The sequence below is a fragment of the Gobio gobio genome (assembly GCF_949357685.1).
Source record: "Gobio gobio genome assembly, chromosome: 19".
Taxonomy (NCBI): Eukaryota; Metazoa; Chordata; class Actinopteri; order Cypriniformes; family Gobionidae; genus Gobio; species Gobio gobio.
The window spans coordinates 32028543-32042402 of NC_137112.1; the positions used below are offsets into that span (position 1 = coordinate 32028543).

The window sequence follows — 13860 nt, forward strand, 5'->3', positions numbered from 1 at the left end:
TGTCTAGCATCCTTTTTTTCTTGCTACACTCTCTCTCAAATACCCCCCCACCCCCCATGTCTCTCTCTCAGTCTCTTTCTTTCGTTTCCATGTTGGTCTCAGTCCAGAGAGTCGCGTTGTACCGCTGTCTGCTTAGAGCCGGTCTCGAAGACTTTAATTTATTCTCTAGCTTACTGTCATCCATCAGGGATTTGGAGACAGAGGGAGAGTTGTGTTCTCTCTCTGTCTCTCTATTTTTCCACCCTCCCCTTCTCTCCTCGCTGCGGGGGGCTCGCAGATCCAAACCAGGTTCTGATATGATTCTTGCGAGATGAACCTCACCTCTCCGAAGATCCAACTAAACAATGGGATCTACTTTAGCACATACATGTATCAGGTAGGTGAGGGACTGTGACCCATCCTGCCATTGGCTGGCTGTTTAAACATGCAAGGTACTTTAAACGGTGCGTCAGCTATCCAAGGTGCTTCTTGTTAGAGCCTTTGCCTACATGGGATTTCTTGTGCGGAGTCATTCTAAAAGGAAATCGCAGAAGGGAACACAGACTAAGTGGCTGTTTGACTTGCTTACATTGCAGGTTTACAGTGCATTAATTAACTCAAAGCAGGGAAACAGGCCACTATCAGTGGCTTATTTAAACTTCAGCGTGTGTGTGTGTGTGTGTGTGTGTGTGGAAACCTAGATGTGTGTGTTGCTTATTTCAAGTGTTTTGTGTGGAGGTATTTGTTATGTTTGTATTGTTTCCCAGTAAAGATCATCCTTGAACAATTTAAATTTGCTTGAGAAGTTAATAAGACTTGTATTCAGAGAATATATCTCTGAAGTTGTTTTAAGCATGAACCTAACTAAATTATTTAAAATTAGATTTATGCTTGGAACAGACATAAACTCAAGATATATGTTCTTGTCTTAATATGTTATGGACTTTTCCTTTTCAAGTAAATTTCATTTGTTTCAAGGATGCTTAGATTTAGCAGGGAAAAAAAGAGAAAATAATACTGAGTAAGGAAATGTTGCAAATAACAAAATATATAAATATTTAAAAAAAAAATCTATTATAGATCCATTAAATCTAAATAGTTCTTCTTTTCATATTATCATATTTAAAGTAATAATTAAAATATATGATTCTTTATAATATATGATTGTATTTTTTCTTTTTATATATTTTACCTAATAATATATTTCAACTAATTTTATTTTTACAAAAACTTTTTTTCTATTTTATTATAGTGAAAGGATATATATATATATATCAAATAAACAAAAACAAATGTGTGTGTGTGTACGTGCGTGCGTGTGTGCGTGTGTGTGCGTTCATGTTATTCTATCCCTGCAGGGACTTCAACCTGAATGCACACAGACTCATGGGGACTCGTGTCACAATGTGGACCTAAATTGATGTCCCCATGAGGAAAAAAGCTAATAAATCAAACAGAATGAGTGTTTTTTTTTACATTTTTTAAAATGTAAAAATGCAGAAAGGTTTAGGGGTAGGGTTAGTGCAAGGGGATAGAAAATACAGTTTGTACAGTATAAAAACCATTACGTGAGAGTCCCCACAAAGATAGTAAATCAGACATGTGTGTTTGTGTATACAGTGTATGTATGTGTCTATGTATATATATATATATAATCTTTGACTTTTATATATTTATTTAGGCCCAATACAGTGGCATCTTTCAGCGTCCAGCACGCGTGTTATCACTAATTAAAGACAAGCTGTCTTTGGTGCTGTGCTGTTAAATGATAACTGCCTGTATGTGTGTGGAGATTGTATGTGTCGACTAATTACAGTGTTTGCAATACAATTTGTAGTTGATCTTTTTGTTCTTGCATCTTTAACCTTCTGTAGCCAACTGAAAACATGATACACTCTAATGAGTGTCATGACAGCAATGAATGCAACTTCATTTACATAAAAACAAAGCCTGAAGTTTTTACTAAAACTTGCTGGCGGAAACAATGTTTTTGGACTTACACTGATATACAGAGATGTATTTGTGTGAAAAAAAAATCATTATTTTTAGTTACAACATTTTACCAAGATGGACTATAAAACATAACTTAGAAAGTAAAAATTTATCTGAGATTGGAAGTGACCTTAGTTGTATCTTTGATTCTTAATTTTAAGTTAATAATTGATTTAAAACATTTAATAGCCAAATTAAAAATCCTATAAAAAATGGCTCTGCTTTCAATTATTTACATTTGAAGGTAATTTTCATTATGCTATGGCTCATTATGCTAAATGTCATTTATGTCTAGCAATGCCCCTGGTGGTATGATGAAACTATATTCATAATAGCTTGACAGTAATTTTCCATGCTGCATATTTCTCTACATAGAGACACAGTGTCCTGTTCTAAGATGCATTCTGAAGCAAATACTGCAGTGAACTTCTTGAGCTTTTGAGCTTTTTCTGTCGCCTCTCTCCCCAGAGAGAGAGAGATTTGGAGGGACTCCAAGCCAGGTTTCTTGAGACAAAAACATTCATTTTGTTGTTTAATAATGAGGAATACACGTATGAAGCTATTTCGGGTTGAGGCACTACAGAGAACAAGAGAAGGAGCGATAGATGAGGTGAGCTGATGTGAAAGTTGTTGGGGAGAACTAACTTTGGTTCTGTCAAGAGGTGCAGAAACTGTCTTTTGTGTTCTCCTGTGTATCAGATGATGGATATCCTCTCTATCTCACCAAAGGCACTTTTAGGCTTGACAAAAACAGAACGTCTGTGACGCATGAAAGAATTAAACTGCAGAGAACTCTTGAAGAGCTGATGTGTGATGGTTCCTTTGGTCATGATATGTCACTTCAGCTAAAAGATTCACTTTCAGTATTGGGGGCTCAGTTCTACTCTTGTTATATCCTTACCCAAAATCCTGTCAGGCTAGCTAGCCGTATATGTCCTTTGAAATGTGGTGTATTTATGTTTCTGCCGAATGCGAGTCTGTTTCTTCTTATTCTCGGGGAGCCTGATGACTGTGCTGGACGTTACTGGAGTTCACCGATGAGAACGACATCTGTCCGCACCTTCACAGCATCTGCCTTCTCTAGAGTGTTTCTGACAGATTGGGTCTGATGAGAGATGTGTCCCTCTGTCTGTTTGTGAACTCTCTGTTTCTCCTTCTTTGCTTTTCTCTGTCTATTTGGTTCTGAGCCTTGGGCCTGAGCAGTACAATATATAACAGTGTATGAAAGGTTAGGGTGGGGTTATTGTGTTAGTCTCTGATTGTCTGTATAATGCTTGGGGGAGTTGAATACATTCAGGCAATGTTCGGTTTGAAAACAGGAAACATTCTTTATTAGATGTCTGTTGTGGAAAATCAAATATTTATGACCCGTGATGGCAAAAGGAGTTGGAATGCGCACCGGATAATTTCAAAGCTAAAGGCAAAACAATTTAAAAATGTAAATTTTGAAGTTTTCACAAACATTTATTCATTAAGTCTTGCGATCCCAATGCTCCAAATAGCAATTAAACATCTAAAAGTATCTTTATTTGTACGTTTTCAGAGAGGAGTACCTTTCCTTTGTCCATGAAAAACATTCTTAACATCTTCACGATTCACATTTGTTATGTAAAGTATTTTAATGATGTCTTATTGTTGTGCAGTTGCCCTTGTCTGTTTGAATTTCTCCACATTATTGTAAATTTAAAGCATAAGTTATACAACTTTAAAAACATAAAAGCATATATTTTAATATGTTATTGTTATATTTTAATAACAATAACATATATTGTTTATACATACACAGCAAGATCCAAAGTATGTCAGAATTAGATGAAACTTTCAGAGTTGTTTGACAGTGTATATTTGGTGCGATTTTTCTTATCTTCTTGGTTTCTCTCAGTAATCTCTGCTTTAGGCTATAGGATCAGAACCGGTCCCACTGAGCCGTGTCCCCTGTCTGTGATACACTTCAGTAAATGTGTATTCTGGCACTTCGTCAACTCAGCTTTTGTTGCCTTTACTTCTAATTAAATTGTGACTGATTCATACTTGTGCCAAAACCCTGCCTCTTTTGACATTTTACAGAGCTACAAATAATTCTGTATCTCTTTTTTTAATTAATAAAGAAAACATTTTTGGCAGATCTCTAAGGCCCTGTTTACACCTGGTATTAAGATGCATTTTTGTCGATCGGATCACAAGTAGACGAGGGAGACACATACCCGATTACACGTGGTGTTTTCTTTGTCCACTTTGAACCACTTCTGTCCCGATTTCTTCAATGTTTTTTCAGTCCTTTCGATCTAATGGACAAAATAAGCTTGCGCAATTTAACATAAGGAGAGCAGTGGCTATCGTTTCTGCTCTGATAGCCACAAGACCACACCGAACGATGTGAGTGATTGTTAGAAATCAGGAGTGGAGAGAGAACATTGTGCTTGGTACGTTTTTTTTGTCTTCAAATCAAACTTGGGTCATCAGCTGGCAAAATCCTGTCTGGATAGCGCTCTTTCCATGATGTTTACACATTAGGTCGGTAGGTGGAGAGTAGACGGTCTTTTGTGACTGTTCGAACACATTTGACCAGATGAGCATTTACACTACGAAAGCAATCCAGTCGAATACGTTTTCGACTACCACTGGAAGTGGTCAAAGTGGACACCTGAATTTAGCATTGTCCACTTGTGATCTGATCGACCAAATCGCATTTTAACACGAGGTGTAAAAAGGGCCTTAAAGAACAAATTACAGGCCTGTATGGTTTAAACATTTCGGATGCATTGACTTGTTCAGTGTAATGTTGCTGCTGACTTCTGTGTAAGTAGCATGGCAAACAAAGTTATATGAAGGATGATGTACAGACAGCAAAATAAACCAGACAGGGTGATTAGGTACTCAAGAATAATACATGAATAAAACCTTCACTCAACTTATAATTGAGTAAAAATTTTTAAAGCCTTTTGCACTAAAATTATTTGTTTCAAGTAGCTTGTTCAAATCTAGACAATTAGTCAAACTTCTGTTCTTTTTCCAATACAAGGACTGAGCGAAATTTCTTTTTTTTTTATATATATATATATACACATTTTAAATTGGCTTTTAATATATATATATATATATATATATATATATATATATATATATATATATATATATATATATATATATATATATATTAAACTGGTAACGTATTTATTTATTTACATCTAACTACATTAAACATGAGTTGGTCTTGTATCATCTTAAAGGGTGATTATTTTGCAATATTGACCATCTAACTATATACTACCTGTATACTACAAATTTTGTTGTATTTTAAATGCAATGCCAATAAAGGCATCTTATTTAAACTATGGGCATGTTGAATGCTTGATTCTGATTGGTTGATGAACGCACTAAGGTGTGCACTTATTTTTGAGGAGACGTGCAGTTAAAGTACTTTCAGGCAGGTCTTAACTGAAAACATTTGGCAAAAGTGATATGGAATACAGTCATTTCAAAGGTCCTTACAGTCAACAACAGCAAAATAACCAAAACCCAAGCAAATAGATATAACAAAACATATGATAAAAATGACTACTACAGTTAAGAGACACACAGACTTGCTTAAGCAATCAATCAATCATTCAATCATTCAATCTCTCTAATAACTACATTAATCTGCATATCAGTGGCTCCTGCAATCCTCAGTTACTAGCTCTAAAATTTGTAGGCTTTGGGTTGAGATGTATCGTCAATTATTCTTTTTATTCCTAACTGGCTAACCAATTATTCCTAACCGTTACACTGTAAGAAAAAAATCCATAGTAGAAAAAAAGGCCTGGCCAGAAAATTGCCAGTAATTTTCCGTAAGGTTTAAGGGCCTTTAAAACACAACACAATGCAATGCATAATTCAAAATACAGGTAAAACATTGGTGAAAAATCTGTACAGAAAATGACTTCATATTAACATGGTACAGAGTGATATGAGACACATCAGACTATAGCGCAGCTGTGTAAGAAAATTGGTTGCCTGGGACAACAGTGATTGCAGCAATGCAGCAAATGACCAATCAGAATCAAGTATTCCAGAGAGCCTTGTTATATTAGATTTTTTTTTTTAAAACTGTGTCTCTTTAAATAAGCCCAGTTGTATATGATAGGGAGTAGTGCAGTAATGGCAAAGGCAGGTCTCTGTTTCTAACACGCACAAAGTTCAGGGAGGCATCGCATTCTGCTGCATTGGCAGGGGGGATGACAGCGAATGTGTTCGAACCATCGTTACCATGGTACTGATATCACACCTCGGAGGGAAGTGGAGGTGCTGAAAACACTAATCTTTGTTTACATGTGCATCCTGTATTCTGAGCAACTGGGTCGCTTTAGTATGTATTGATTTAGATCAGTGGTGTTATGGAACAATATGATCCTAAATTAGATTAGTGTTATCTGATACTTTATCCAAAAATCTGCATTCAGATGCGAGACTGGAAATTATAAATTAAAATGTTAACAAAAAACAGTGGATATTATGGTGTAACGGTGTAATATGCAGCAGTCAGGTGGTACAAGTAAGAGCTCTGTAAGTGGTTTACTTTCATTATTATGTGTTACAGTATGTGCTTTGAGACATGAGGTAATTTGCAGCTGTCTCTCGTGACACTTTGCAGACTTTGCTCTGGCTGTGCACCTTCATGTGTTTTAAAGGAATCGTGGCTTTGGAGACCCTCTGAAGGGAGGGTGGGATCTGATGCTTTCAAAACAAGCTTGCTATTGCTAGCCTCTCAGAAATTGCCTACCCTACCTTTAACGTTTTAATTGCTGCGATTTTATATTTATATTAAAATATTATGTATGCTGTTAGCACAACATTTTGAAACAGGCTGCATTTAGACATGTTCTTTAGAAGTGTATTATTAATTGGTGGAAGCAGTGTTTATTGTGATCTTATGTTTACTATTATTATTATATCAAATTATGTATTTTATTAAATTGCTGTTGCTGCCACTTTTTAAAAGCAATAAGCCACTCGAGACAATGCATTGTATTTTATTTTATTACATCTTTGCTTCATGTCACGCCAATGTACCCATGGTAAAATCCCTGTAACGCATGACCTTGAGTGACTTATTGATTGATTCTGTCCTTCAGTGACATCTTGTAGTTTTATGCAGCATCAGGTTTGATTTTACTCCATATTGTCACCCAGGGGACTCCCTGTTGCCAGTGATTTATAACTTTTCTGTGTTCCTAACCTGGAATAAAGTCTTTGTGGAGGCTATCATTAGCCAACATTTGACCAATCAGGGAGGAAAGCGACATTTTCCGTACATATTTTGCATGTTTTAATTGAACTACTGCAGTGATGAGTGATTGGTATAATTTTCTCATTGGTTTCGTCAGTGAAACCATCTGTGCTGCTCGCAGTTGATGGAGTGTTAACTGTTTTGCCTTTACTCTCACTGTATCTATTCACATTTCATATTTGCGCTGTCATATCTGAGCTGGCATGAGTTTGCTTTCCATGGGTCATGTCAGAGACTGAGCAAAGTGAAAGAAACTAGTCATTTTTACAATTTAGTTTGATTTTATAAAGTCTGAGAATAAAATTTCTTTGTGAAATGATTGATGAAGGGAGCGGTGAATCTTCAGGATGTTGGTTTCTGAGTGAAAATCAATTATATGTGGAGTGCCTTGACCAATCAGAATGCTTTGGGAGTAAGATTAACTCATTAAATGCCAACCTAAAAGTCTAGCCCCTTGCCTCTGCCTCACCTGTTCCAGTGCCCACAGGCATTATGTCAGCGTTTGGGCCACTGCTGTCCCTCGCGTGCCTGTCTCTGCGCTCTGCCTGACTGATTCCAGCCCTGGAGCGCATGGCCGTAATCTGTCCTGATCCCACAGGAGATGCCGTGTTTTAGAGGAATCAATCCATTAGCAGCCAATTGAGCACCGTGTTCTGCATACTTTCCGACAATTCCCTCTTTGCATTTGACCAAGGGGAAGATGGGCCAAAAGAGCAGCTGCATGTGGTATGAAATAAACCAACATCAGTCTCTAATAACCCACCAACACCAAGCCAAGAGATTCAGTCTGTTCTCTGAAATGCCCATTGGAGATGGCCTGTCAGGGTGTGTATATGTATAAAGCAATGTGCAAAATATATTCACAATTTTAATGAAAGTAAGCAAAATTTAATATTGATTTATTAATTTCATGATTGCTCCTTGTATTACAAATTGCAAGTATGGTGATGTTTCAATAATCCCTTTGGTGTTTTAGCAAAATGGCGTTTTTGTTGTAAATTTGATTCATTTCCATGAATCAGTTCAGTGAATCGATTCAGTTTATTAAGGCAATTTTCCTATTCAAGCACATTTTGCTAACAAGGTCTACATTGAAAAGATAGACTGTGGTTTCTGTCCTATTACGGTAAGATTTATCATATTTCATATGTGTTCCAACATGTAAACAAGCCCGCTAAGCAAAATGGAGATGAAATAGATAACCAGTATGAGCTGACCGTCTGTACATTGTGCCAGACCGCCATCTCACAGATAGCTTGAGGTGATTAATTAAAGCTAATAGCTTTCTTCCCTAGATTTCTTCCATCCCATCCCCAGACTCACTTATTTAATTAGATAACTGTTAGATGTTGGATTTTTTTCAAATGAAAATAAATCATGTTGATTTCTAAGTTGTCACGTCTTATTTGCTAGCTAAGAAAAAAGTTCCCTCAATATTTATTGTTCATAGGACTTATCAGGGAGAATAAAGAAAAATGCAAGTTGATGAAGCATTTTTGTTGAACTTGACAGTTCAGTATGGGAAACACCAACAAATCGTAACTATTTTACTTTTTGGCAAGTTGGTGGCTAATTCGCACCATCTTAATTGGTGGCAAATTCATTCCATCTACAATCTGATTACAATAATTTGATGTAGAGATGACGAGAACAGGGATTTGAAATGTTGTAAAGGCGATGAGAAGATGGCGTTTTTATTACTTAACATTTTTGGGCCTTATCGCACATCCCTATGCTAACATTTATTTAGTAGAATATAATGATGTGATGTGGGTCGTGATAGTCTTGATTTGCAAGTCCAGTTTGACATTTAATAATGTACATGGCATTATTTTTTCCATTGAGTGTATTTACACGCATTTACATTTGCATCGTACACGGATTATGATTCAACCATCAGCATATTTTTTTATTGGAGAATGTCACTAATGATGTACAAAAACCCAATGGACACATTTGTTGCTCATTATCCTGATTTAATTTATTTATCAGCATTCTGTCTGGTAATATGCACATATATGATGTGCATTGTTGGTTAAATAATTTCCATGTATAAAAAAAGAGTTACTTATAATGAGCTGATTTTTGTTGTGCATGTAAAAACGCTCATTGAGCAGGAAGGCTTGACTGAGCGGTTTCAGTCAACAACAGACAAACAGATGTTTGTTGTTAGTTGTGTGGCCTTTCTTCTCAATCTTTGATTGTCAACGTGTTTCTTTATTCAGAAGCCACTTCATGTATAAGACATTGAACATTGTTATGGATTTGGGTAGACTAAGAGAAATCGGCTTACTGTAAGCTTGTCTGGTGGAGGTGGGGAAAAAGTTTAAAGCTGTTTGTGACAGGTCCGCATGAGGAGCATGCTGTGGAGCATTTATGAAAAACTTAAGTACTACATTTGGATATTATATTTTGTGTTTCAAGCCTTTATCATTTTGTACTAATTACAAAATATGTTTGCAAGAAGTTCTTTAGAAGCTCAGTGAACTTTGTCATTTGAGACTGTAAATATAAAAATGGTTAATGTACTGTAAACGCCAACATTCCTGATCAGAGTCCCCATTCCACATTTATCTGCACTGACAAAGATTTTATTTAATTTTATCCTCTGATGTATAAGTTAAGAAGCATGAATTACTTAACTACTAACCATGTTAGGTGTCAAATCCACAATACTGTTAAATCTGTTGTATACTATGGAAACCATTTGCGGCCTCCATAATGTGTGTGTGAGTGTTGTCTATTGGTGCTTGTAGTTCTGCAGACTGCAGTATGACTTAATCCTGTGCTCAGAAACGCTGCTGTATTTGGCAATATTCCTTCCATTCCTTAATCCCAAGGCTTTTACCAACCAAACACAGATAAATCCCTGGAGCTGCTCACCTGCCGAATACCGCCTCACAAGGTCACACTGCTGGCTGACACATTGTGCATTTTTCTCTCTTTCATCAGTACAGCAGTTTTGACATTTTAGAAACCCTTAGTGAGTTTAACTGCCATGCAAAACAATGTCTTCATTTGAAAGAGTATTTTTGCCAAAGAAAATTGAGGATGGTGGTTTATAGCCATCAAAACTAACAAAAATAACAGAACAATATAGGTTAAGTTTGCATCCAGTATTTTAAGAGCTATAAGCAGTGTTCTCATGAAACAGCACTCACACCTCATACACTATATTGCCAAAAGTTTTGGGACGCCTGCCTTTACATGCACATGAACTTTAATGACATCCCATTCTTAATCCGTAAGTGTTAATATGTAGTTGGCCCTCTCTTTGCAGCTATAACAGCTGCAACTCTTCTTTTCACAAGGTTTAGGAGTGTTGACACAGGAAGGGGACCATCCCCAAACTGTTCCCACAAAGTTGAGAGCATGAAATTGTCCAAAATGTCTTGGTATGCTGACGCATTAAGAGTTCCTTTCACTGGAACTAAGGGGCCAAGCCCAACCCCTGAAAAACAACCCCACACCATAATCCCCCATCCACCAAACATTACACTTGCACAATGCAGTGAGGCAAGTACCATTCTCCTGGCAACCGCCAAATCCAGACTCGTCCATCGGATTGCCAGACAGAGAAGAGTGATTCATCACTCAAGAGAACACGTCTCCACTGCTCTAGAGTCCAGTGGCAGTGATGTACGGCTTAGATGCAGCTGCTCGGCCAATGAAACCCAGTCTATGTAGCTCTCTACGCACTGTTCTTGAGCTAATCTGAAGGCCACAAGACGTTTAGAGGTCTGTAGCTATTGACTCTGCAGAAAGTTGGCGACTTCTACTCAGTGCACCTCAGTGATTTTACGGCCTACCACTTCGTGGCTGAGATGCTGTGTTTCCCAATTACTTCCACTCTGTTCTAATACCACTAACAGTTGACCGTAGAATATTGAGTAGTGAGGAAATTTCACAAATGGAAAATTGTTGGCACAAATGTACCTATCACGGTACCACACTTGAATTCACTGAGCTCCTGAGAGTGACCCATTCTTTCACAAATGTTTTTAGATGCAGTCTGCATGTCTAGGTGCTTGATTTTATACACCTGTGGCCATGGAAGGGATTGGAACACCTGAATTCAATTATTTGGAGGGGTGTCCCGATACTTTTGGCAATATAGTCTCATGTTATCACCTCATGAAAACACAACCATGAATTCACCTTTTTACGTGATAGATGTCCTGTAATAATTAGCAGTGTTCCTTTCCTGTGGTGCCATTTTTTTCTTTCTTTCTAGGAAAATGGTAATTATGCCAGCCTTATAATTTCTTCTGTTGATAAACCAAAGTTAACTGTGGTACCTACGTTGAAGCATAAATGAAGAAAGTGTTCCCAGAGGCTCAGCCTATGAATTATATCTCAGTGGGACTGATTTGCTTTTCATATAGTATTTACCTGAAGAGTTTTAGTAGTTATGTGCTTATGAATTGTATATAGTTATCACAGCTGTTGAAAATGTTTAAGTGAAGTGTATGAATGCCATTTTGGCTGCATAAACAGTATATGCACAGTGCACAGTATATTGACACCATATCCGTTATCAGCCAATATTGGGTATTTTATTATGCATGCTCATTTCCCCTATCTTTAGGGGGAAAGCTCTAAGAATTCAATAACACCATAACATGTAATACTTAGAATCCTAAGCAAATTCATAAATTAATATAACTTTTTAACAAACTTTAACTGTTGCTACTTAAATTCACAAAAAAGATTTATTGTAATTTTTGAGACAAAATGCAGATTTTTTATATTGGCCATTATTTTGTATTATTGCATCCCTTATTTACACAGTGTGAACCTTTCTAGAGAATCAGAAACAAGTGTTTATGACCATATATCATATGTAACATTTTGTTACCACATTTGAAAGTACCCTATATTAAATGCTAAATCTGGGTTCGTAAGTGTTTGAAATATTATTTTTGTAAAGACTTATTTATTGCATTCATAGTTGTTGGGTTGACTTCAAGAGCTGAAAAGTTTATTGCAACCACTTTTAAGCAGAACCACAAGCTCTAGATGAGAAAGTCAGTCAACTACTAACTGGGGGGATTTCAGCTTTTCACGCTCACAAGTCACAATATAAATATAATCCAGGGCTTCAAATGCAAAACCTCAGCACAGAAAATCCTCTTGTGTTACTTCTATAGTTCGGAGACACATTTTTTTCTTTGAATTCAGCGCTGAAACGGCAATCTCTGATGGCAAACCTCAAATGCATGTTTTCAATTCCTTTTTGTTTATTCTCAAACATTTATTGAGGAGCCGTGGCGGATTGGAATATAATTTTTTTGTTGTTGTTGATTAAATGTGTTTTTTGTTTCATTTTTTTTTCACCCATGCCCTGCTATATCAGAGAAATGCTTGGGTTTTTCAGAGGCTGATGCAGTGATTGGAAGAGGCTGGAAGATCCAACATCTGTTTATGGATTTGAACTTGCTTCCTACCTATTCCTCCATTCCTGTGAAAAAAAAAAGAAAAAAAATCAAATAAACGCACTGACCCATTTTCTTTTTCCTCTACCCCCCTCCCGGTACTTTCTGCCCCTACATTTCAGTCAAGCAGCATTATTCAAAAAGCAGAAAAACAGCACACTAACACAATGTGTGGCCTCGATAGTATTCATTTAGTATTCACAATCATAGCTGACCCAATAGCCTCATAAACTCATTTGCTGCTTCTGAAATCACTTGAAATCACACACAGATACAATTTGGTTGAAACTTCCTTCACAACTGCTAAAAACAAATATTCTGTAATCTATATAGTATGAATGTGTGTATTATGAATGAAATTCGGACATGCCACATTCACTATGTTGTCATTGTCATGTGACATACAGCGTCAGTTGCGTCGCTTCCCTTCCATTCACAAATCCCCTCCTGTGGCCTAATGGTGTCCATTTAATGCACACTTCTGAATTTCGCCGGAAGAAGTAGGTCATCAAGGTACTTTACATCTACTGTTTTATGAACACTATGAATTCAGACTGCTCGGCTCGCATACTGTTATTCGTCTACTATATAGTATGGAAGTAGGCATATTTGAATGCAGCAATTGTCAGTATGGTCACGTTTTCATTAGCAGGAATCGAGTCATTAGGACTGCTTCTTCCATATACCACAATTAAAGGGATAGTTTACCCAAAATTAAAACCTTGTCTTCATTTACTCATCCTCATGTTGTTCAAAACCTGTATGACTTTCTTTATTCTGTGGAACACAAAAAAAGTTATTTTAATAAATGTTTCAACTGTTTTTGCCCAGATAATGAAAGTCAATTTCCAAATCAACACCACCATTGATTGTCATTGAATGTTCCACAGAAGAAAGAAAGACATACAGGTTTGTAAACAGTGTTGGAATTAACATTTTTGGTTTATCCTTTAAGGAAGCTTTTATGATCACATGATCCTGGGTGGTGCATTTTTGTGATTTTGATATTATTTTATTTTATTTAAGACATAAGATTCAAACCCATCCGCATGCACGCTAGGATTGTTATTGCTCCGCCATAGCAAAATAATTTGCCGCTCAGCAAGGATGACAGTTCTCCTGTCCATTTCACCATCTGTGAAAAAACCATGTGACCCTTTTTTCAGCCCCCTAGTATATTGTGCA

At 36.7% G+C, this 13860-nt stretch overlaps 1 protein-coding gene across 6 annotated transcripts in view; it reads left to right on the forward strand.

Moving 5' to 3' along the window:
- Positions 1-13860, forward strand: part of ppfia4 (PTPRF interacting protein alpha 4) — a 139301-nt gene that overhangs the window by 69879 nt on the left and 55562 nt on the right. Inside the window, exon 1 of one of the 6 annotated variants that reach the window (XM_079844372.1) lies at positions 200-376. The exons of the other annotated variants lie outside the window; for them this stretch is intronic. Within the exon in view, the coding sequence (XP_079700498.1) occupies positions 311-376 (66 nt within the window). The 5' untranslated portion in view covers positions 200-310. Of the gene's footprint in view, positions 1-199; positions 377-13860 lie in introns of those variants that run through there. 6 annotated transcript variants of the gene reach the window in all.